Source organism: Nicotiana tabacum, chromosome 24 (assembly GCF_000715075.1).
Source record: "Nicotiana tabacum cultivar K326 chromosome 24, ASM71507v2, whole genome shotgun sequence".
Taxonomy (NCBI): Eukaryota; Viridiplantae; Streptophyta; class Magnoliopsida; order Solanales; family Solanaceae; genus Nicotiana; species Nicotiana tabacum.
In genome coordinates this window covers 94638159-94662529 of record NC_134103.1, presented here as the reverse complement: position 1 = coordinate 94662529, position 24371 = coordinate 94638159, and the positions used below count along the sequence as shown (strand labels likewise).

The 24371-nt window shown below is 35.4% G+C and overlaps 2 protein-coding genes across 3 annotated transcripts; one reads left to right on the top strand and one right to left on the bottom strand.

Moving 5' to 3' along the window:
• Positions 1–10807: 10807 nt before the first annotated feature.
• Positions 10808–13823, top strand: LOC107762778 (aquaporin PIP2-1-like). Its single transcript, NM_001324772.1, is given in 4 exon segments — positions 10808–11225; positions 11756–12051; positions 13419–13559; positions 13670–13823. Coding segments are annotated over 4 exon segments (858 nt in total). The 5' UTR covers positions 10808–10918; the 3' UTR covers positions 13784–13823.
• A 2105-nt stretch (positions 13824–15928) lies between these two features.
• Positions 15929–18476, bottom strand: LOC107762780 (putative serine/threonine-protein kinase). 2 transcript variants are annotated; one of them, XM_075247031.1, is made up of 6 exons: positions 18189–18476; positions 17661–17776; positions 17247–17463; positions 16831–16897; positions 16580–16730; positions 15929–16413 (listed from the first exon to the last, which is right to left on the bottom strand). In XM_075247031.1, exons 1-6 carry the CDS (start codon positions 18265–18267, stop codon positions 16048–16050), a joined length of 996 nt encoding a protein of 331 aa, XP_075103132.1. In that variant the 5' UTR covers positions 18268–18476; the 3' UTR covers positions 15929–16047. The 2 variants fall into 2 exon arrangements, with proteins under 2 accessions (XP_075103132.1, XP_016436648.1); XM_016581162.2 differs by having other exon boundaries at positions 15934–16413; positions 16831–17068; positions 18189–18465.
• Between the last annotated feature and the right edge of the window lie 5895 nt (positions 18477–24371).

The following is a 24371-nucleotide window of genomic DNA, read 5'->3' as shown; positions in this document are numbered from 1 at the left end:
GAAAATAAGAGAGAAAGAAGTTATAGACTTTATTTGGGATCATATCATATGCCGATTCGGAATACCCGCCGAAATAGTATGTGACAATGGAAAACAATTCGTTGGCGGCAAATTAACAAGATTCCTCAAAGACCACAAGATAAGATGGATACTGTCGACGCCATACCACCCCAGTGGGAATGGGCAGGCCGAATCGACAAACAAAACTGTCATTCAAAACTTAAAGAAGAGGTTGAACAACGCTAAAGGGAGATGGAGAGAAATCCTGCCCGAAGTCCTTTGGGCATATCGGACAACGTCAAAATCCAGTACGGGGGCGACCCCGTTCTCCTTAGTATATGGGTCCGAAGCATTGATACCTGTCGAAGTTGGTGAACCCAGTGCCAGATTTCGATTCGCGATGGAAGAATCAAATAACGAGATTATGAATACAAGACTCGAACTATCGGACAAAAGACGAGAAGCTGCTCTCGTCCGAATGGCCGCCCAAAAGCAATGAATCGAAAGATATTATAATCGAAGAACCAAGCTCCGCCGTTTCAAGCCTGGGGACTTAGTGTTGAGAAAAATTACCATAAATACCCGAAATTCGAATGAAGGGAAGCTAGGACCGAATTGGGAAGGACCATATCAGGTACTCGAGAACATCGGAAAGGGGTCGTACAGGATCGGCGTTATAAACGGCAAACAGCTATCAAGCAGCTGGAATATATCACATCTAAAACGGTACTACTGCTAAGGTACAACCTTTCCATATTCGTTTATATCTCAAAACTGACCCCTGCAGGAGTCCGAACAAGGGACAGATCTCTCGCTAGAAAGCACGCGTTGCACTCTTTTTCCCTTAGACCGGTTTTATCCCAAATGGATTTTTCGGCAAGATTTATCGTGTAGTATTTACGACAATATCCGAGGTCCCGCAAGAAAGTTATTTCACAGCAACAGGGTCCCAATAGGAAAAACTGTAAGAGCCAAATGGTCGAAGCGAACCATGCTCATATAGATTGGCCCGAACCCAGGCATGTAATAACGTGCGAAGAAAGTTCTCTTCTTTATCGGCATCTTATATCCAATGAAAATTCCTCTATTTTGAGATTTATTGTGCAATCAGAATAAAGATACATTCGACCATTAAGCCTACGGGCTATATTACTTCGAGTTCGAATCATTCACTCGACCAAGCCTACAGGCTATTTTTATTTCGAGTTCGAGCAAATACTCACTCAACCATTAAGCCTACAGGCTACATTACTTCGAGTTCGAATCATTCACTCGACCAAGCCTACGGGCTATTTTTATTTCGAGTTCGAGCAAACACTCACTCGACCACTAAGCCTACGGGCTACATTACTTCGAGTTCGAATCATTCACTCGACCAAGCCTATGGGATATTTTTATTTCAAGTTCGAGCAAACACTCACTCGACCATTAGGCCTACGGGCTACATTACTTCGAGTTTGAACCATTCACTCGACTAAGCCTACGAGCTACATTACTTCGAGTTCGAATCATTCACTCGACCAAGCCTACAGGCTGTTTTTATTTCTAGTTCGAGCAAACACTCACTCGACCATTACGCCTACGGGCTACATTACTTCGAGTTCGAACCATTCACTCGACTAAGCCTACAGGCTATATTACTTCGAGTTCGAATCATTCATTCGACTAAGCCTACGGGCTACATTAATTCGAGTTTGAATCATTCATTTGACTAAGCCTACGGGCTACATTAATTCGAGTTTGAATCATTCACTCGACTAAGCCTACGGGCTACATTAATTCGAGTTCGAATCATTCACTCGACTAAGCCTACAGGCTACATTTTCGAGTTCGAGCAAACACTCGCTCGACCATTACGCCCACGGGCTATATTTCTTCAAGATCGAATCATTGACAACTAATAAGCCTAAAGGGCTACATTGCCCCAAGTTTGAGTAAACGCTCGCTCGGTTATAGAGGCTACAAGGTCTAAATTTGATTAAGTTGTTTAAAACATTGTGGAAACATTCATAAGGCGAATAAAGTCCTCGCAAGAAGGGAAACAAAAACAGAAGCAAGTCGGCAAAAGGGGAGATATGTCTATACACAAATTTATCTACATGGGTGATTACAACGTAAAAACTAAGAACTAAATTTCTCGACCGGGAGCGGTCTCTTCTTTATCAGGTTCCCCCCCATTTTCGGATCCGCTCTTGATCCCATCGTCGTTGTCATCACTATCAGAAACCAGAGCTTCAGCATCAGCTTCGAGTTCTTTTGCCCTTTTTTATCTCTTCAGCGAGATCGAAGCCACGAGCATGAATCTCCTCAAAAGTTTCCCTTCTGGATCGGCACTTAGCAAGCTCGGCGACCCAATGCGCTCGACTATCGGCGGACTTGGCTGCCTCTCTTGCCTGGACTTGGGCAGCTTCAGCATCGGCCCGATAGACGGCCATGAGCGCATCCGCATCGGCCTTTGCCTTTTCAGCATCGGATTCGGCCTCGGCAAGTAAAGAGGCCAACCGAGCCTCAAGCTCCTTAATTCTTCTTGCTTGAACCAGGCCTTTTTCCTTCATTTTCTGAAGTTGGGTTTCGGACGATGATAACTGGGCTCAAGCAGTCTCCTTTTCTGCAGCAAAGCGGTCCATACCTTCTTTTCACCGCAAGGACTCCATCCTTATCACATCGACCTCCTCACGAAGCTTCTCGATCATCTCGATTTTTTGCTGCAGCTGTGAGACCAAAATGTTAGCTATCGTTCCGGTATCAAGCCCATAGGCTTTCAAAAGCATCATTACCTGCTCAGACAAATCATTCTGATCTCGATAAGCCTTGGCCGGCTCAGCTCGGAGGTCTTTTATTTCCTTCTCTCTCTGCCCTAAGGAAAGTCTAAGGGAGTTCCTCTCGTCAGTAGCACGGTGTAGGTCGGCCGCGTATCGATGCAGCTCATTCTAAGAACGAGAACGTTGTTCTCGATGGACTGCCGCTACCTACAAAGAAACAAGAAGCGAAGTTAATGAAAAACGAACATAAAGATAGTACCGACAAAATAATTTTAAAGGCTCACCTGATGCAAAACCTGCCGCAATCCGTGAAAAAGATCTGATTCATCACTGGCACCGGCAACGTCCTCAATACCGGTAAACAGGTCACGAAACGGATCTTCTTCATCGTGAGGCCTGTCTAGATCGAGGGCTCCCAGAGCTTGAGCTTCCCGAATCACCCCTGTGGAAAAAGTGGGAAAGGTAGGTGAATCCTCGATCGCTGCTGCTCCAAATGACTCGCTTGGAGCATTCCCCTCGGCTGGAGGGGTTTGAGGGGCTCTTCGATCGTATCCCCTGCCGGTTGACTCCGATGAGAGGCGTCTTCGACATCCGATAGTTCGGGGACTCTACCTGAATCTTTCTCCGGTATATCTTCAGTTTGAGGCGGAGCCTCATAGAGCATCATCGATCCAGCCGGCGATGAGGCATCGGTGGCTCTCTTCGTTCGGACCGCCAGCACGGACTCATTGTTCTCTTCTTCTTATTCTTCTTCATCTTCATCTTCATCCCTTAAACGCAGAATGGATTCCACGGTCAAAGGAATGGCATTCTTGTTCGGCTTACGAGCCGTCCTCTTCTTCGATTTTGGATATTCGGGAACCGAGGCTCTCTTCCTTTTATTTTCCTTCACCGGCTTTAGGACAGAGGTCGAAACATCCTCGTCATTGGACAGGGGCCTCAAGATCGCGTCTTTACCCAAACCTGCATATGGGAAATCTTATAAAAAATATTTTGAGAAACGCCTCGTTCAGATCATCAGAGTCCGAGAAATGAGCTTACCGTGATTTTTGGCCTCCCACCGACCCTTTGACAAATCACGCCATGAGCGCTCGGCGTATGTGGAGGTCGAAACAAGAGCTCGTAGCCAGTTCTTGAGATCGGGAACCGCTCCGGGCATCCAGGGAACCGCTGCATCACAAAAGGAGGAGTGTTGATAAGAGAATAAATGGAAGAACAAAATAGAAGTAACAGCAAGATCACACTTATGTTTCATATTCCACTCCTCGGAATATGGCATCTTTTCAGTCGGAATCAGGTCCAAAGTTCTTACTCGAACAAACCTGTCCATCCAACCCCGGTCCCTGTCCTCGTCAATACTCAAGAACAAAGCCTTGGTAACCCGACGCTAGAGTTTTATTAACCCTCCTCGAAAAAGTCGGGGACGGTACAGCCGGATAAGATGATCGAGGGTGAACGATATCCCCTCGATTTTGTCACAAAATATCGGATCAGGATAATGATCCGCCACAAAGAAGGATGGACCTGGCCTAGGGTTATTTGATATTATCGACAGAAGTCAATAATGATGGAATCGAGGTGACCCAAAGTGAAAGGGTAAGTATATACATTCAAAAACCCTTTTACGTAAGAAGTGATATCTTCGTCAGGGGTAGGTATTATTACTTCTTTTTCACCCCAATTGCAATCCTTCTTTAATAGATCGAGGTGCTTTTCGGTTATCGAACACATGTACCTCGATACCGGCTCACGCCGGCTAGGGACTGATGAACCTTTATCAACCTTAAAATCTGAAGTAAGGACACACGCCCCGGGAACACACTCCTCAGGCCGTGGTTCTGCTGGTGTCTCATACGTAACACATTGTGAAGATGAAGCCTTCTCTTTCTGAGGAATGGTTTGCGATGTTTTCACCATTTTTGAATTCAAAAGTAAGGAATAGAAGAAAATGACAGAGATTTGGTAAAATTGAAGAGGGGTTTTTGCGGAATGAAATCACAGCTTTACTGATAAGTTGGAGAGTACGAAGAAGAACTTGGGAAATTTTGGAAGATAGAAGATGTAAAAATGGTAAAAGATAAAAGTAAGGGCTATTTATAGGTTCAAACGATGGCGGTTCTGTATCAGCAGTGGCCGACCACCGCCTGACATGCATTAAATGCCTTGAAAGACTAAACCGACGGGATAGCTACCAGATGCATCATGGTCGAACCCGATTGAAACGACAAGATATAATCTGATCGAGCTGTTGAAAATCATATCGTTTCTCGCCATATTTTTTCTGAGAAACGAGGGGACTATCTGTATACAGTCGAAATAGATTTCAGCCTTGGCATGTCCGATCGAGTTCGAAGGGTGATGTGTCGAAGTAAGATCCCGAAGGGGGGACAAACTAACCTCGAACCCGGGGAGGCCGGTCCGTATCGAGATCGATATCATAATCAAACTCGAATAAGAATCGAACCATGATGCAGGGTAGACCTATCGTGCTGATAATCCAGAGACCAACCAACATTGACCTGGAATCAATTCGAGGGCTCGAACCAGGATCGGGCTCGAACCAAGATCACAAGTTCGAGCCGAAATCAAGCTCAAACCAAAATCGAGGATTCTAAGCAAGATCGAGCTCGCAGACAAAAGCCGTTGCAATCCCACTAGAGAAAATCTTGGCAGAAATTATGGAAAAGCTGGTCTCCCACTGAATATTTATTTTATTATGCTTGAAGCCGAATCCCTCCACTATAAAAGGGCTTGATTATCATTTCTGTAGGACGAGTTTTTCTGAGACTTACATTGTAATAAAAGTATTATATTCTTCTACACTAAAGAATCGTTCTTTCAGTTTCTTAGATTGATTCTATTTGTCGAATCCTAAGGTTCATTGTTCTTGATAACCTTATCTAGATTGCATTCTCTCCAATCTACATTTACATTTTATTTATCCTTGCATTTTGTATCAAGTTATGCCACATATCCTCGGAACTGCGTATAAATTCAACTCTATCCATTTTTCGGGTAAACAAAGGGAAAGGGAAGAAAAGTTTTAAGTTTCTTCACTCTGCTACAAATGAACACAAGATATATATATATATAAAATATATATTCTGTTTGGCTATTATTTTGAAAGCTGTGTAATTTTCTCTGCAATATTATAGCCATCAGAAATGGCCTTACAAATGCGACAACCATAATAATTGTTAACGTCATATAAAATTCGACAAAGAAAGTACCAAATCCTCTCGTAATTTTGAATCATGAAACAGAAGACAACAATTTGTTTTTTCCAAAGTGGGTTCACTACACCATTTCCACACCCAAAAAATGAGGTTTCATTAGAGAAATACAATAGATAACCGTCCAATTAATAGAGTCCACAAAAGCAGCATTACCACTTTTACAATGATCCTTACTTGCTCTACATATGGCAAGCCTATAACCCCTTAAAATGACAATACTTCTGGGGCGGAGGCACAAGCCGAATAGCCTGTACGATCAAGCTGGAAAATTCTAACTTATTTTGAAAAGTAATTTTTTTAAAAGTGCTTTTGAAAAAAGTATTTTTGCAGAGAAATAATTTTTGTTTGGCTAATTACTCTAAAAAATACTTTTGAGCAATATTTTGTATTTGACCAAACTTTTCAAAAAGTGAATAGTTAATATTATAAGTAAATAAATATCTCAAAAATTTATTATTACAGGCAATAATTAAATCTTTTCATTTTATTTAAGTAAAATATGAAAATAAAATTAAAAAGTACTTTAATTCTTTTAATAATATTCAAATATATTAAAAATCATTCAACAAATATAAAAGTATTCACCCCTAAAGTCACTATATATTAGAAAATTATCCTAAATATAAGAAGAAATACGTATACATTAATATCCTAAGTACTAGACTTAACAGTTATTTTGGTATGTACTATATTTTGTTAAGGGTATTTTTGGTAAGAAGAAAAGTCAAAACTGTTTGTGTTTCTTTTGGGAATAAGCTACTTTTTCTGTTTCTTTCAAAAGCACTTTTTCCCTCAAAAAAGCTTGGCCAACACCTTAAGGTAAGAAAAAAAAAGTACTTTTAGGAAATAAAACACTTTTGGCCTAGAAGCTTGACCAAATATGCTAGAAATACGGGTTCGGCTGAACCCAATAGTTTTTTTTACTCAAATAGCGTATTTAGTATTTAGAATTCATTAAATATGTACAAATATTAAATTTATAACGGGTCAATTGGTTTTGTGGCTCATTACAAACTTGTATTTAATTTTATGACTCCATCTCTTTTTTTTATATGAGAGATTTAATTTTACACATAAGAGTTTTTTTTTTACACGTAAGAGATCTAAAAAAGACATTTTCTTAAATTCAACATTGTAAAAAGCCATGAAGGCCTAAAATCCCATTAAGAACTCAGTAATTAACACTTGAAATCATTTATATGTATATTATATTAAAAGCACGAACGCCCTTAGCGAAATGTCGTTCGCCTTTTCTACCATTAAAATTTGATTTTATATTGGACAAGATTGTCATTTAAATTATCTCCTAATATTTAGAAGTTTTAAATCAAGTAAACTGATTTTATATTGGACAAGATTGTCATTTAAATTATCTCCTAATATTTAGAAGTTTTAAATCAAGTAAAAGTTTACTTATTTAAGTTTTTCTTATTTAAACGGTTACATATAAGTCTAAGATTTAGGACATTAAGTCAATTAAAGTTTGACCTTATATAGATCGAACAATTCATTTATAATAATTTGTTCGTACTTTTTTAGACCTACAAATTAGGAACGTGCATTTATAAATTTGATAAAGCATGTTAAGATTCCATTCAATGTACAGTTTTCTTCCAAATTAAATATTTAAACTTTTCGTTATATATCAAACTTGCATAATTATTTTCTTAAAAAGATAGTTTACCATTAAAGTTTATTCCATATTTTGACTATCTATAACTTTAATCCATTATATAGATTTGGATAAGAAGTAAATGAATTAAAAAGTAAATTAAAGACTAATGTCTCCTTTATTAACATGTTTTGAGAGGCAACCAAGTTAAGAATTAAATAAATTAGCAAACAACATTTCCTCTTAGAGGAATAATTCACAATTACATATTATATTACCATCGTGTGCTTCTAATCTATATCTATACTATATTAAAAGCACGAAGGTCCTTAGAGAAATGTCGTTCATCTTTTTACCATTTTAAAATAGAGTTCACACTAGACAAAATAGTCATTTGTTTATTCTCCTAACTAATATTTATGACTTTTAAATTTAATCAGATTTATTATTTATTAAATTTTTTCTTATTAGAATTGAGTAAGAAGCCCTTATAATTAGGACTTTAATATTTAGGCTTTTCAATATAATTTAAATTTTGACTATTAAAACTTTCCTTATTTGAGTTAGGTAAAAACTCTTAATACTTAGGAATTTAACATCGATTAAGATTTTACTTATATATAAATATAAATTCTTTCCTTATTTAAATTATTTTTTTTGTAAGAATTATTACTTAAGTTTTTTAATATCTTCCACAACAATAGGAATTAAATGACTCTAGAAGTCGTTATCCAAGTTTTGAGAAATAATTTTTTGAATGGGATACAAAAATGTGTGTGCCTGTCAAAAAAATAAAAAAATACTATAATAATTATTCTATTTACTTAAACAACATAGTAGGTGGATTTAAGAATTTCAAATATGTTGCGAATTTCTAAAAATTATTACAACTCCGTTATTTTGGCCATACCTTTTTAATTAAGCAAGAAAATAATAAAGCTCAAGCTAAATTTTTTTTATTGATTTGGCCCAAAAATAAAAATACACAATTAATATAGATAGTTATTTGCATCTAAAAAAATAACAGATAATACAAAATTGGTATTTTATTATTTTAGCTAAACTATTTTTATGCTAATGTGTTGGAATTCCGTCTAAGTTTGTTTTATAAATTTGACCCGAAAATAAAATAAAATATACAATTGGATCAAATAGCCATTAAATCTAAAAAAGAACTTAAAAATACAAAACTGGAATAAATATGTTGTATATTAGATGCATTAAGAATAAATACATAATTGTATTGTAGCAAATAAATAATTATATTAACGATTGAAAAATATTACATCATAAATTTAATTTTTTAATTTTGTTCACTTTCACGCGCCTAAAGGAGAGTGTATGTATCCACGCTCTTTATCACATTAACATTACGGAGTAACAATCAAATAGCCAACTTCGAGGGTTACTAAGACTACTTTATTTAGGTGTATAACGATTCCGTGCAAAGTTTAGGGAATTTTTTTAACATAAGCTCCATATTTTTGGCTCATAGATTGACATGGTCCTTTTAAAATCTATTTGTGTTTATTAATTTCATTACAATCTTAGATTCTTACTTCCATAAAAGAAAATATTAGGATGCATGGTTGTGTGCTTGGGCAAAAAAAGAAAGTTTCCTCCAAAATAAAGAAATACGTAGTAGATTAATCAAAATATAGTGATTGAATAATACATTTTGTAATAATAATTTAGACTTTTTTAATATGTTGGAAACAATTCATATGATATATCTTCTTGATCATAAAAATAGAAAAATTGTGTTTTGGTCTTTGAGAGTTTCTTCCTTCGTTGAAGTTACCTAATTAGGATCAACAACTTGTAGAAACTTAAGTTTTTGTTAATTTTAATTTTATAACTCAAACCCAAATTCAAACATAATGTTTATGTAATTTTCTAAAATTTTATATTCAATTGAGTTAGGTAACACACAGAACCCAAGTAACCTAAGACTAGTAGTTCTAATATCGAGAACCCATAAGGTTCATACCGCCTTTTTGTTCTTTCTCAAGTGGGGTAGACAATGTCATGATTTTGCCCAATTAACACGTACGAGTATATTAATCCTTAATAAAACCAAATGATTGGAATATGGCGGCTGGTGACATGGCATTAAATTAGTGATTGGTAATTACAATTGCTGGCTGAGTTGGACTGGACGGTGGTGGGAGCCACCATCAAATAAAATTTGTGGTTGATCATGATGTATGAAAATGGTCGGTCCACTTTAGCATTATGTTTTTTTTAATAATATTATAATTTGGTGGGTAATTATATTGATGCGCGGGTAAAATTTATTTTTGTGTGGCCGTCAGCGGTTTCGAACCGTGGAGATATTCACTAACACTTGTATTAGAATAAGTTGTCTACATCACATTCTTGTAGCCATTTCTCGAGCCTTGCGTGACGCGAAAAACTTTGTGCACCAAATTATTATTTTTTCTTTAATTTGATGAGCGGGTAATCTCAGTCTTTTTGTGTCCAGTTAACTATTATCCGTGGTATTTCAAATTCTCCATGACATAAGGTAAGAAAGGGAAATCGGGAAGAGAAGAACAGTGAGAATTACACGGATACTAATAATTACATAGAAGATTCTCACATAGAGTATATTGTATAGTTGCCTAGTATTTTGATTTTTCCAAGAAATTTATAGTATTCTATCTGCTAATGTATAAGGGGTGTCAAAATATAAATAATTAGATACATCGAAAAGTCAATGAAAGTCAACATATAGTAAATATATATAAAATAAAAAAATTATCTAGCAAAATAGTGTAATTTTCCGGCGAAGGGGTGTTGCTTGACACCCCTTGCTTCAATGTGGCTCCGCCAATGATTCTCGCCCTCAAGACCCTGTAGCTAGAGGATGAGGCAAAGCGAAAATTTGGAGCTTACGAGAATTCTAGTACTTTTAAGTTATTGAGTTCTTAATTAATAATTCATATATACTCAATGAATTATTAAAGATAAATACAAAATGTGGACAAAAACTAAGTGAATTCAATCCAAATCCGTAACAAATATTCTAGCTCGGCTCCTGGCTAGAAGTGGGGTATGTTCACCATGAAAGTGAAGAGAATATAAATACAAAAAACAAAAGGTAAAATGGGTCGGCAGGAAATGAGTTAAATTAATGCTCCACTCAAGTCCAAACCCTCTATATAAATTTTCCTCACTCTCGAGCAACTCCACCACAATCAATTTTACATATTTCTATCTAAATAAAAGCTCTCAAAACCAACATTATTCAAGATTAGCATAATCTTCTTTTGGTGAGCCTAATACAGAGACAGAGTGCAGGATTAATGGCCAAGGATATTGAATATGGCACTGATCAGTACGCCCCTAATAAGGACTACCAAGATCCACCTCCAGCACCACTAATTGATGCAGAGGAACTTGGAAAATGGTCATTTTATAGAGCCATTATTGCTGAATTTATTGCCACTCTCTTATTTCTCTACATCACTGTCCTCACTGTGATTGGCTACAAGAGCCAAAGTGACACTAAACATAATGGTGATGAATGTGGTGGTGTTGGCATTCTTGGCATTGCTTGGGCCTTTGGTGGCATGATTTTCGTTCTTGTTTACTGCACTGCTGGTATTTCTGGTACGTAATTTCTGTTACTGTCTCATCTAAAATAGCGGCTATATACATTACACTTCCTATTTGCTTAATTTTGTCTTTAACATGCCTTTTCATGTGTATGTCCGATTCTTTTTCATGGGTCAAATACATGAAAAATCTTTTTGATATGGTTGGTTTAAGCTTTATAGGTCCTAACCTTTAAAATTTTTAGCATTAAACCCATTGAATTTTCAAAGTTATGAGTTTATATCTACTAGTATTTATTATAATTTTAGTGTATATTTACACTTAAATTTATGCTTCATCAGATGAACCTGGTACTAGTATTCTGCATCTGCCTTTGTAAGTGGCGGTGAGACTTGAATCTAAGAGGTCTTACCTGCCCCGAACTACGTTGAATTGATTGACGATCTAATGTAACAACTTAAGTTTTCATGGATTAAATATTTTTATTTACTTAATTATGTCTTCAATAATACTTTAACAAAAAATGGTTTTGGAAAAGGTTCAGTTCAAGAGATTGATGGGGGGTTTTCATTTTGTGTATGCAGGAGGACATATTAACCCAGCTGTGACATTTGGGCTGTTCTTGGCTAGAAAAATCTCATTGGCCAGAGCAGTAATGTATATGATAGCACAGTGCTTAGGAGCCATTTGTGGTTGTGGTTTGGTGAAGGCATTTCAGAAGTCTTATTATGTTAGATATGGTGGTGGTGCCAATGAGCTTGCAACAGGCTACAGCACTGGCACTGGATTAGCTGCTGAAATCATTGGCACTTTTGTCCTTGTTTATACTGTCTTCTCTGCCACTGACCCCAAGAGAAATGCCAGAGACTCCCATGTTCCTGTAAGTAAAATTTTGCAACACTACATCTACTAATCTACTTAACATTTTGCCTATAGTTTCTTGAATTAACTTATATACATGGGCGTAAAGAAATTTTTATACTATCTGATCATCTAAAAGATAATTATAAGTGACTGCTCGCAGGGGCGACCCGATGAATTTTGTGGCCTAAAGCCAAACTTTACGAGGGGCAACTTTTTTACCAAAAATATTTTTTAATTTAAAGTCTACTTTCTAGCTATTTTTTTTAGATACAAAGTTATTAATAATTTTCTTATAATCAATTTTTTTAAATAAATATTTCTCAATTGACAATATAGCTAATTCATTTAACCTCTCTTGAGACATTGATCTTAGATAAGATTTTATCAATTTTACTTTTGAAAAACTTCTACTTGTACCCATGTCTGTTTAGTGCTTGTATCTAATATCATTTCGTGTAGATAATGGACTATGTAGTTGGGGATGTCAACTACTAGATAGGATCAGATTTAACAAAGTTGTGTGCAAGGCATGTTTTTATCAAATTTTCATCTAGTGATCTCAGTTTTTTACCGCTAAATAGAAAACTAAAAATATTTTCATGTGCTTCGAATTGTTCAAATCTCTTTTGAAGTAAAAACAAAAATAGCCTTGTATAAAAGGTAATCAACTCTAAAGGATTCTTAGAGTGATTTTGAGATTTCATTATCAATATTCTCGTCAAATTGTTTCTTCCAATATACCATAAGTTTCTTACGAAATTCGGGTTCGATATTCATTTTAAATCGTAGAAATCATAGCAGTTACAAATCTTTCTTCTCTATATTTGTTAAAGAAAGAAATCAAGCATTTTCACCTGACAAAATATTTTTTTAAACTTATATATAGCCGATTAGTTGTAAAAAAAATGGGCCCCTCATAAATATGGGGCCTAAAGCAGGTACTGCTTTAGGGAAGGGCCGCCCGTGACTGCTCGTAATTCAAAAAAAAGGCAGCCTGATGCACTAAGCTCCGCTATGCGCGGGGTGCGGGGAAGGGTCGGACTACAAGGGTCTATTGTACGCAACCTTACCCTGTATTTCTGCAAAAGACTGTTTCTACTGTTTGAACCCTGCATTTCTGCAAAAGACTATTTCTACTGCTTGAACCCGTGACCTTCTAGTCATATGACAACAACTTTACCAGTTATGCCAAGGCCTCCTTCTATTGCTCGTAATAAGTGGAGCCAATTATTTTTTTAAAGAATAAGACAGACAATTTGTTACAACAGGTTAAATTACATTGACAGTTATTTACATGGTCAATGTATGCAAGTTAAATCCTATTTTTAATGCTTCTTTTTGGTAACTTGAGTTGAAGAAGTCAATATTTGTAATTGAATTAAGGTATTGGCACCACTTCCAATTGGATTTGCTGTATTCATGGTTCACTTGGCCACAATCCCAATCACTGGAACTGGTATTAATCCAGCTAGAAGTTTTGGAGCTGCAGTCATATATGGCAAAGACAAAGCCTGGGATGACCAAGTAAGCAATATAATTTTACTTTAACAAGGAATTGCACATCCTTTGGTTTTTATTATTTTTATCCAAAATATACATTGGTAACTTATAATATTGCCTTTTTAATATGACAGTGGATTTTCTGGGTTGGACCTTTAATTGGTGCTGCAATTGCTGCATTATATCACCAATATATTTTGAGAGCTGGAGCAGTCAAAGCACTTGGCTCATTCAGGAGCAATGCCTAATTATATGATTCAGCAGTTAGAGCTATTTAAGGAGATGGAATGAATATTAAATGGTCAAAATTGTATAGTGGTATTGGTGGAGATGGCCTCTTTAAATTGTGCTTTGTGGTTTGGCACTTAATTTTAAATGTGCCAAACATTGTGATTTTAATGCTTTTCTTCTTGTTTGGTTGCATTTCCTACTTTTGTTTCCTTTCCCTTGTAAATTTCCTTATTCTGTCTTCATTCAATAATAATACTGGATTGAGCAAGGGCTTCTTTGTATTCTACTATAAATAAGAGGGTTTGGACAAGAATAACCTTTCACGTGCTTTCTGTTTTCTTGTTCTACACGCGCTTGTGTAAGGGTCTCAGACCCATATTTTATGAAAGTGGCGTTTATGGTTCGGTTTGGATATTTGTTTCCCTAAAAAAAATCAAACCAAACCAAGTAAGTCGGTTCTTCAAATATTGGAATCAAATCAAGCCAATTAAGTCGGTTTTTATCGATTTGGCTTTCGTCGTTTTTTTGTCGGTTTTTCGGTTATTTATCGATTTTTTTCTTACTAAACACATATTTCGGCGATTACATTTTCAACGTAACACTATCAAACTAATTGCTTTTTGAGAAATCTATCATTTATCAAGATATATTGATGATAATTGAATCAAATACTAGTGATGAATAATTTAAGTAGTCAATTAAAAATCGATTATTTTTAACATGAAATAAATTCTTGTACTTAGTAAAAGAAAACTACCAATCAAACTAGAATGTAAATGCAAAGAATTAGATTATTATAATAGTAAAAAACTAGACTAAAAATACAAACAACTAATATGTACCATAAAATTTTAGAAACTTTATATAAAAATATACACATATATGGGTATAATAATAAATTTAAATAGCTACTTCTATAGTCGGTTTGATTCGATTTTTTCGATTAAAACCAAACCCAAACCAAATTTGATCGGTTTTTAATGGAGAGGGGAAGAAATATATATTAAGCCTTCAGATAATATTTACATCTTTTCTGACGCCATAAAGAAGAACATTAAATATCACAACTGTTTTACAGTTAAAAATATTTAAATAGTGTTAGAAAAAATTATAATCGAAGACAAAATTTATTTGGCCCCTCAAATCCTAAAAATTGTTATCCTTGTTTGTTACCCAAGGATAATATCTGCAGCTTATGGAACTAAACATTCAAATAAAGGCTAAAAAAGAAAGAAGTCGGAAGAAAGACCTATTCTAAGCTACATTTGTTCAGAGCATTTTCATTTCAGTCTCTTCGTAGCCTGAAAAGTGAGCTCGGTGCACTAAGTTCTTGCGTGGAGTCACGTGAAAGGGCCACACCATAATGATGTATTGTACACAGCCTTATCCTGTATTTCTGCAAGATGCTATTTCTACGGCTCGAACGTGTGACCTCCTGGTCACATAACGAGGGCCGGTTTGAAGCCAAAGCAAGTAAAGCATTGGCTTGAGGCCCCCAAATTCTAGGGGCCCCAAAATTTCTTATAGTTAGCTTTATGGTTTAAAAATATTTAGAAAATATTGAAATTTTTAGAGAAAAAAAGGTAAAAAGAATTTGTAAACTTCATAATTCATGTTGACCCTCCCCAAAAAAAGCTCAAAGAAAATGAGAGCAAGTGAAAGCTTACTGTAATGAAATGCATATAAAAATTTGATTTATTGGCAATACAAGTTCCCTTCTAATCTTATCTTCCTAATTCATATTCATACTAATGCTTTTTCTTTTCTTTTTTCGTAAGCATTTTTATATTGTGTCAAACAAAAAAGTACATTTATTAATATGAATTGCATATTCCTTCCATCCTAGTTTATAACAGGCTGTACTTTAAAACTTGTTGTCTAGAAAATATGAGTCATGTTAGAAACTCAAAAAAAATTTGAAACTTTAATACAATCACAATCTCAAAAAGGCACTCTTATTAAAGTATTAGTAAGAGAGTGTTCTTTTCAAAAGTGAAACTATTCAAAATCTTATATAAGATCAACATTATTTCAAGAAAAATAAATGGGTTAGCTTTATTATCATTGAAAAAATATTTATTGAAGAAATCAATTATAAGATATTAATTACTCATTTCAAAATCTAGAAAAAAAATTTACAAATAAAATATAAATGAAATTTATTTAAAATATTTAAGGCCTTTTCTTAAAGTTTCGCTTTAGGCCCCACTTATATTGAACCGCTCTTGCACATAGCAACAACTTTACTAGTTACGTCAAGTCTCTTAAAAGCCTCATTGATTTATATCTTCTCAAAAAATGTTGGCCAAGTTTGTGTGTTTGAAATATACACTTTGTACCAACACTTTCTAGCCATAGCTACAGCATTAGATAAAAAGCTGTTAGAACATTGCTTTTGACCTATCTTAACATCTTTCAGATCAGCAAGAATTCCAGGTTGAGTAATCTTTACATCCTCTAATTCCATATAATTGGTACTGCTCAACATCTTTATGACTGCTGACATTTTGGGGCGGAGGCTGGCGATTTCTTGCACACAAAGTAGGCCAATCTTCAAGAATCGGATAGCTTCATCGCCATGAAATTCTCCATTTAAGACAGGGTCTACTAGCTCTAATAATTTGTCAGTATTGTACATTTCCCATGCCTGAAATAAGTACACCCGTGAGATTATTGCTATACAAAGTTACTTGTATTATTTTTCAAGTTCTAATTTCATTTATTGCTTGTAATTACCTTTTACATGACCTGATAGTATAGTATTCTTTAACACTGATGATGTATAAAAATTAAACGTAGCTAAATATGATTACCTTGTTAACTAGGAAATATTCTCCTCTCTCAATGTCAAAAGCAATAACAGGGCAACCGCTGACTATTTCTAGCAATAAGACTCCAAAGCTATAAACATCTGATTTCCGAGTTAAATGTCCACTGATGGCGTATTCCGGAGAAAGATATCCCCTTTAGGCATAAAGTAATTAAGTCAAGAAATTTACAACATGATCAGCAATAAACACTCCAATGTAGAATCTAAAATGAGCAAAATGTGGTTTGAACTTACAATGTTCCGGCAACTCGGGTAGTAATGTGTGAAGTTTTCTCAGGAAATAGTCTAGATAAACCAAAATCTGCAATTTTTGGTGTAAAATTCTGATCAAGAAGTATATTGCTGGCCTTAATATCTCTATGTACAATGTGGGGAGTCACTTCTTCATGTAGATATGAAAGTCCCTTTGCTATTCCTTTAGAAATTTCTCTCCTAAGTTCCCATGTAAATTTACTTCTGTTGTGATCTTCCCCTGCTTGTCAAACAATTAATTTAAGCCATCTCGTTGTTATAGCCTCTTCCAAAATTTAATGAGAGAGATATTAAAGAATGCGTTTAAATTATATATACCATTAGCGTAACAAATTTTACACTATTAAATATTTTACATTGACGGTATATATAACTTAAACTGTTTAAAGAAATTTTACCTAGAAGAGATTGTGTTAGACTATTATTTTCCATGTATTCATAGACTAAGAGTCTGTCGGTCCCATCCACACAATATCCTCTGAGGGTGACAAGATTTTCATGTCTAATATCAGACAATGCAGCTATTTCTGATATAAATTCCCTTTCACCTCGCATTGTTTCTAATTCAATTGATAGAACCTTTACAGCCACACTGCTTCCATCTTCAAGCCGACCCTTTTCAAGAAAAAAAACCAAATGATCATCAGCATCGAATGCAGTCGAAAAAAATAGCCACCCCCCTCTCCCCGAACTCCACTACTCTAGTTGGAGTCGGCTATATGAATCCTCATTGTTCATGTCGTTTCATTTAAAACCGTTTCAATTCAATAGCACTAACTCTCAAAATGAACTTGTTAGGATAAGAAAATCACCTTGTAAACAGAACCAAATCCTCCCTCTCCAATTCTACTTGATGCTCTGAATCCATGAGTTGCAGCCTTTAATTCCTTGTAAGAGAACACTGAGAACTTCTGAGCTCTTTGTCCATCTGTTGGTAGAATTTATATCCTTAAGTAGTAGAAATAAAATTATAGGGAAAAAGGACAGCCCGGTACATAAGATATCCCGGTCAAGAAGTTGGCTCATTAGACGGATGGCTAGCCAGGGAGCTCGTAGCAGATCTGTACTTAGCCTCATCAAACAAGTGCGCCAAAAGTGGGGATGGTATCATATTCTCTTATTAGAGAGGCACGCGTAGGGTAATGGCCGCACCCTAAGGATGTGATGCAGACAAGCTACCCTAATGCAAACATTAATGGCTGCTTCTACAACTCGAAACCCGTGATTTATAGATCACACGAATACAGTTTTACTGTTACTCCAAGACTTCCAGGAATAATATTATCAAGACTATAAAAAATGATAAGAAGTTCAGGAGAAGAATTTGAGAAGTCACGTACCATATGGGTTAATTTGGCTGGTATCCATTGTACCAGATGAGGAACTAAAACAACTGGTAAATGGAAAAGGAAACTTCATGGTAACTCTTTGATGAACTCAAATCTTGAATTTGGCTTTCTGCAATTTAGTTTTTGGTATGTTGATATTTCCACATTAATAGGAAAGGACATGTAAAGCAAGAAGAGAAGAGGGTGAAGGGAAATGAGCTTCGTTTAATGGAGAAATAACGTGCCCACAGATATTGACGATTTCTGATCTTTGAAATATACAGTGTTTTCTCCTTTTTTAGTAATATTTTATGTATCTTACTGGGAGTAGGTACTTTTTTTTTCCCTTTCAATAAAGCCGTCACAATATATAAATTGATAGGAGTATATCAATTGATAGATACTTTGCCATGTGCTTTAATTTAATATATTATTGTATTGTAATGAGATTTGATTCGAAATCCACGACAAAGTTGACGTTCTGGTCAAAGTACTAATTAAAGTAGACTCGTGACATTTTAGTTTTAGAAAACTAGACATAATTTTTAACAAACTAACACAATTTTTAACAAACTAACAATAAAAAATTTACATTTTAAGTTATCGGTAATTAACAAATTATTTTGACAATCTCACAAAATATGGAAATATAGCTAAGATAAAAGTTGTCATAGGGAGAGTTGTTCAAAATCATATAATGAGATAATAACTTATTCTCTTGACCACACTGAACAGTTGATCATGTTTTGTTTATAAAATATAATACGAGTTATAAATGTTAACACTTCAATGTAACTATTTGATTCAATTCCCGTAGCTATTCGAAAGCTTGGTTTTCTGGATTACTTACAAGTTAGAACACTTCACATAATTCGTCAAAAATGTTAGGCTTCGATAAAGCAATAATCCACAAAGGATGATTTCACAAAATTGAAGTTGAAACTAGGGCGTGTTTGGGATGAAGGAAAATATCTTTCTTGAAAATAAATCGTTTTCTTACTTATTTATGATATTTGAAATAAGCATAATATATTGTCGCAAGAGTATTATTAATTAATATATAATCTAGGCATATACTATTGGGGAGCAGGGGTGGAACAAAAATTTCAATCTTTAAGAGTTTCGAAATTTTGAAAGATAGACTTTAAATGCTAATAACTATATACTATATTTAATATTTACATATATTTAATGATTGTTTTAACACAAAAATATATAGTTTGAATAAAAGCTACAGGGTTTGATCGAATCCGTAGCTTGGCTTATACCTGTTAATCGGGCCGGGCCAGCCCAATAACAACCTGGTACGCTAGGGGGTGGGACGGGTTGTTGTTTGGGGGGGGGGGGGGGAGGGAGTCGGACGGGAACGAACATATTTTGGTAACCCGGAACCTGGTTAGCCCGGTTACCCACTATCGAGCTTTTACCGGGCTACAACTCGGTCTATCCCGGTTACCGTTGGAATTTATTTTATTATTTTTAAAATTTTTTGACCGTTGCCAACGGTCAAATTCAAAGATGATCGTTGGGCAACAACCATTTTTTGCAAATTTGGCCATTTCGGCCTACCCCTTAAGAAAATAGCCCCCACCCCTAATAATTGATAAATTATAATTTTAACCTTTTAAAAATTATAAATAGCCCCCCCTTCTTCTTTATTTTTTCTCACAATATGCTCTCTTACTACTATAATTCTCTCTCAATTCTAGATAATATTGCTTATTGCTCTTAAATTTTCAATTACTTATTATTTCAAGTTTCATCAAATATTTACGTTAGTCACTACAAAATTATAATGATCAAATATCAAGTATTCAAGTGAAGTGTGATATCAATATTCAATATCATCAAATAGCAACTGAAGTGTGATATCAAATTTAGTGCGGCATCCGGAATCCCGGTACACTCGTTCCATCTCTTTCTCTTCTTTGGTGTATATTTTTATTTTATTATTTAGAATTATTAATTTAATTTCTTAATTTAATTTAGATAATGGATATATTTAGAGCAACCAAAAAAGTGTGTACTGATATGGGTGGTAGTAGTAAGAGTAAAACTCCTAAAAGATCAAGAGGTGGTGCTGGTTCTTCTAGTAGCTTTACACATATTTCTGAAAGTTCACATGAAAATTTAAATATAGATTATGAGCAACGTCAAGAAAATCATGGTATAGATGATAATTTAGATGATATTCAATCACGTGATAATCTTGAACACCACCAGTTACAACTGGTAATGCTAGTCAAACTCAAAATACTAGGGGTGGAGGTCGTGCTAATACAGGTAGGCCTCCCATCCCTATTAAGAGGAATCGAAGATTAAGAAGTAATTGTTAGAAACTTTTTTGAAAGACTAGAAAAAGATAAAAATTATATAAGATGTCAAATTTGTAAGGAAGTTTATAAATATGAGACTGAAGGTAAGCAAGGGGAATGGGTCAACTTCGTAGGTACATGATAGATAACCACCTTATTTCATGCAGTGCTGATGAGGAAGATGGACAACAAAAACTTAACCCGGGTACTGCCAGTTTAATGGATAAATACGATATTGCGAAAGATCGTGAAGAATTAGCTAAAATGATTGTTTTAGGTTGTTTACCTTTTAGTTTTGCTGCTTCACCATATTTTGTTACTTATATTCAAAGAATTTATAATCCTTTATTTAAAGGTATTCCTAGAAGTATGTGTAGAGTTGTTATCTTTCGGCTTTTTGGACAATATCAAACATATATTTGTTATTTGTTCGCCAATCTTTCTTGTGGAGTTTTTCTTACTTCTGATATTGGTCGTGCTGTAAATGGAAATGATTATTTGACTGTTACATGACATTGGATAGATGTTACTTTTTGTATGTAAAAACATATTATTGCATTTAAATATGACGAAGATCAAAGTCATACTAGTGCATTTATAAGTAATACTATCTATGAAGTTGCTATATTTTACAACCTTTCAGAAAAAGTTTTGTGTATGTCATTTGATAATGCTTCTAACAACAATTATGCTATTACAATATTAAAATTGCATCTACACCCACCACTTCCTGAAATATTTCATGTTAGGCGTGCATGTCATATTTATAATTTAGTTGTGAAGAGTGGCTTTGAATTATTTAGAGATGAGATCACTTTAGTTAGAAGAGTTGTTGGTGTAATTCAAGAAAATAATAGAAGTGCTTGATTAAATGCATTTAAGGAAAAATGTGTACAGTATGGACTAAAACCAAGACTCACGCCTGAAGAAATAGTTACTAGGTGGAATTATACTTATTTATTCTTAAAATGTTGTCATAAATATAAAATACATATAGTTGCTAATTCTCATTGTACCGATCCTAACCGTTTGTTAACATCTAGAACTTAAGTTTTCTGGAGCTTGTTATCTTACTATTGCTAATGGTTTAGTTCATATTGCTGAAATTTCTCTTTTACTCCATAATTTGAAGAAGAAAGAAGAATATACTTCTGTTGTTGAATCTATGCTACCCAATTTCCTCTATTTACCTAATTGGTGCTATTTTAAACCCTTATATCAAAATGGCCACTTGTCGCCAATTAATCACTGTTTTATATGTTTATATGGATATTGGACCAACTGAAACCCCTAATGTTGAAACTTGTATTTCTGATCTACACAAATATTTACAAACTTTAGATAACTATTATGCTAACATTGTTGATGCTTCTGCTGCTAGAGATGCAAATATTCCTTCAAGTTCAGTTTCAACATCTGCATCTGGTGCTTTGGAGGATAATGATGGTGTTGAAAATTATTTGATTTGGTCTACACTAGGAGTACATTAACAAACCAGTAGCAGGAATATTGATGAACTCCAATTCTAATTGCAAAAATCACCAGAGCTCCGTATGAAGGAATTTCTATGGCTGGGTTGGTGGAGGAGCAACTCAAATCAATTTTCTGTTCTTTCGGCTATGGCTCGAGACGTGCTAAATGTGTTGATTTCAGCAGTCGCATCAGAGAGCGCATTTAGCCAAGCAAGGCAGCAACTAGGAGATACCCGTCATTTATTGGGCAACAACGCTTTAAAAATTCTAGTATGCTTCAGAGATTGGATAAGATCAGAACAGAAAAATTAAGGGCATGAAGAGGTAGATGAAGCAGAGGACCAAGAAATTGGAGATATAATGATGGTCCTGATTCAAGCAATGTCGGAAACCAAGAACCTCATGTTGACATGGATGAACTTACAAATATGATGCAAAGCATGTTATGTACTCTTTCTTATTGTTTTATAATTGTTGTAAACTTTAATTTGCAAATTCAAAAATAAAAAAAATCAAAATAGAACTTGCAAATTAATTTAAAGTTTTATTTATTATTCAATGAAAATATAAAACGAAAGCCTTCAGAGTTTGATCTTTACATATTGGTCTTATTAAATAATTTTTTGTATCCACTGACTTTCAATTTTAAAATTTTAAAATTTAATTTCAAATTTAAAACTTTAAAATTTAATTTCAAGTTTATAAGTTTAAAGTTTAATTCTAAGCCTTAAAAGTTTGCAAACACTTAAGTATCAATAACATTGAATAAGAAAAATATAATATACTAAAAACAATATTAATTAACCCAGCCTGGTCCGAACTCGGACGAGCCCTAATTAACCCGGAATTTCCCAACACATTACCAGCCCGGTTCACCACCCCACTATCCAGCCCGGATCACTAACCGAGCAGGCTGATGTTTTTTGTGTCTAACCCGGACCAGCCTGTCCGGTTAACACCCATATTCCTTGACTTGCGCCTCTGCTCCTATAGGGGTGAGGTTGTGGTGGGAGCACGAGGGTGGGGATTCGGGGGGTGGTAGGTGATGGCGTGATGGCGTCGCACACCACTGTCAAACAAGCCAACAATAAATACTAAATAAATTATCATTTTAATATTTTTGAAGTCCTAGTTGTTTCCCTCAATTAAATAGCAGAAGATGACATTTACAAAATACGTACTAATATCTTTAAAAGCAATTCCAATATAGTGCAACCCATAATCATCCCAAAATCCGGTGTCACAAGTGCATGAGCATTTACTAGGGATTTAAAATAAAATACAGCATCTGTCTAGAATATAAATTAGACAGGAAAATATAATAACTCTGAAGGAGACTCTGTTAGCTGCGGATCGTAATATAGAATGCAACTCACCTATGTCCCCACAATTATTAACCATACCTCTGCGCCCACAAGGCCGCTATACATATATGTACCTGCACAATAAAATGTGTAGCAAGTGCAGTATGAGTACGAAAATAATGTGTACCCAGTAAGTATCAAGCCTAATCTCGAAGAGGTAGAGACAAGATGGCCGACTATGACACTCACTATGGGTCCTCGAGTGTAGATGTATGCCCTCTCTCTACCTTGAAAAGTATGAAGATTAATACAGCCAGGATCCGACCCAGCAATGTTCGCATCCAGGCCTTTGATAGCTCAGTGAGAGATACCATTGGGGAGATCAACCTCACTATGACAATTGGGCCTGTTGATTTTGAAATTGTCTTCCAAGTAGTGGACATGGAAACTTCTTATAACTTTCTTCTTGGAAGGCCATGGATCCATACGGCCCGAGCTGTGCCATCCACCTTGCATCAGATGCTCAAATTCGAGCATGACATGCAAGAAATTATTGTTCACGGAGAAGACGAGTCATCCATTTATAAAGACCCGTTAATCCCCTGTATTGAGGCCAAGGAAGGATGCGAGTCTATTGTCTATCAGGCTTTCGAAGTGGTTGTTGTGGACCATGTTGAGGAAGGAAAGCCCATTCTGCATCCTCGTCTCTCTGCCACATCTGTAATGGTGGTTGCACTTATGATGAGACAAGGTTATGAGCCAGGAAAAGGTTTGGGGGCATCATTGCAAGGAATTTCAGGACCCATTTCTCCGTTCAGTAATAGGGGTACTTTTGGTTTAGGCTTCAGGCCAACACAAGCGGACGAAGACAAAGCCAAGTACCGCAAAAAGTATGGGTGGGTCTTGCAGCAACCTATCCCTCACATTTTCTGCACTTTTGTCAAGCCACGATTCAAACATGGTCAAAATTCCTCGGCGCATGCAAACATTGATGAAATTTGCCATGGCCTCAGCCAAATTTTTTCTGAAGTGAATATGATCCAGGCTGGTGAAGGCACTAGTCGTGCCGATATGCAACTAATTGGCCCAGACACCATGCTCAAT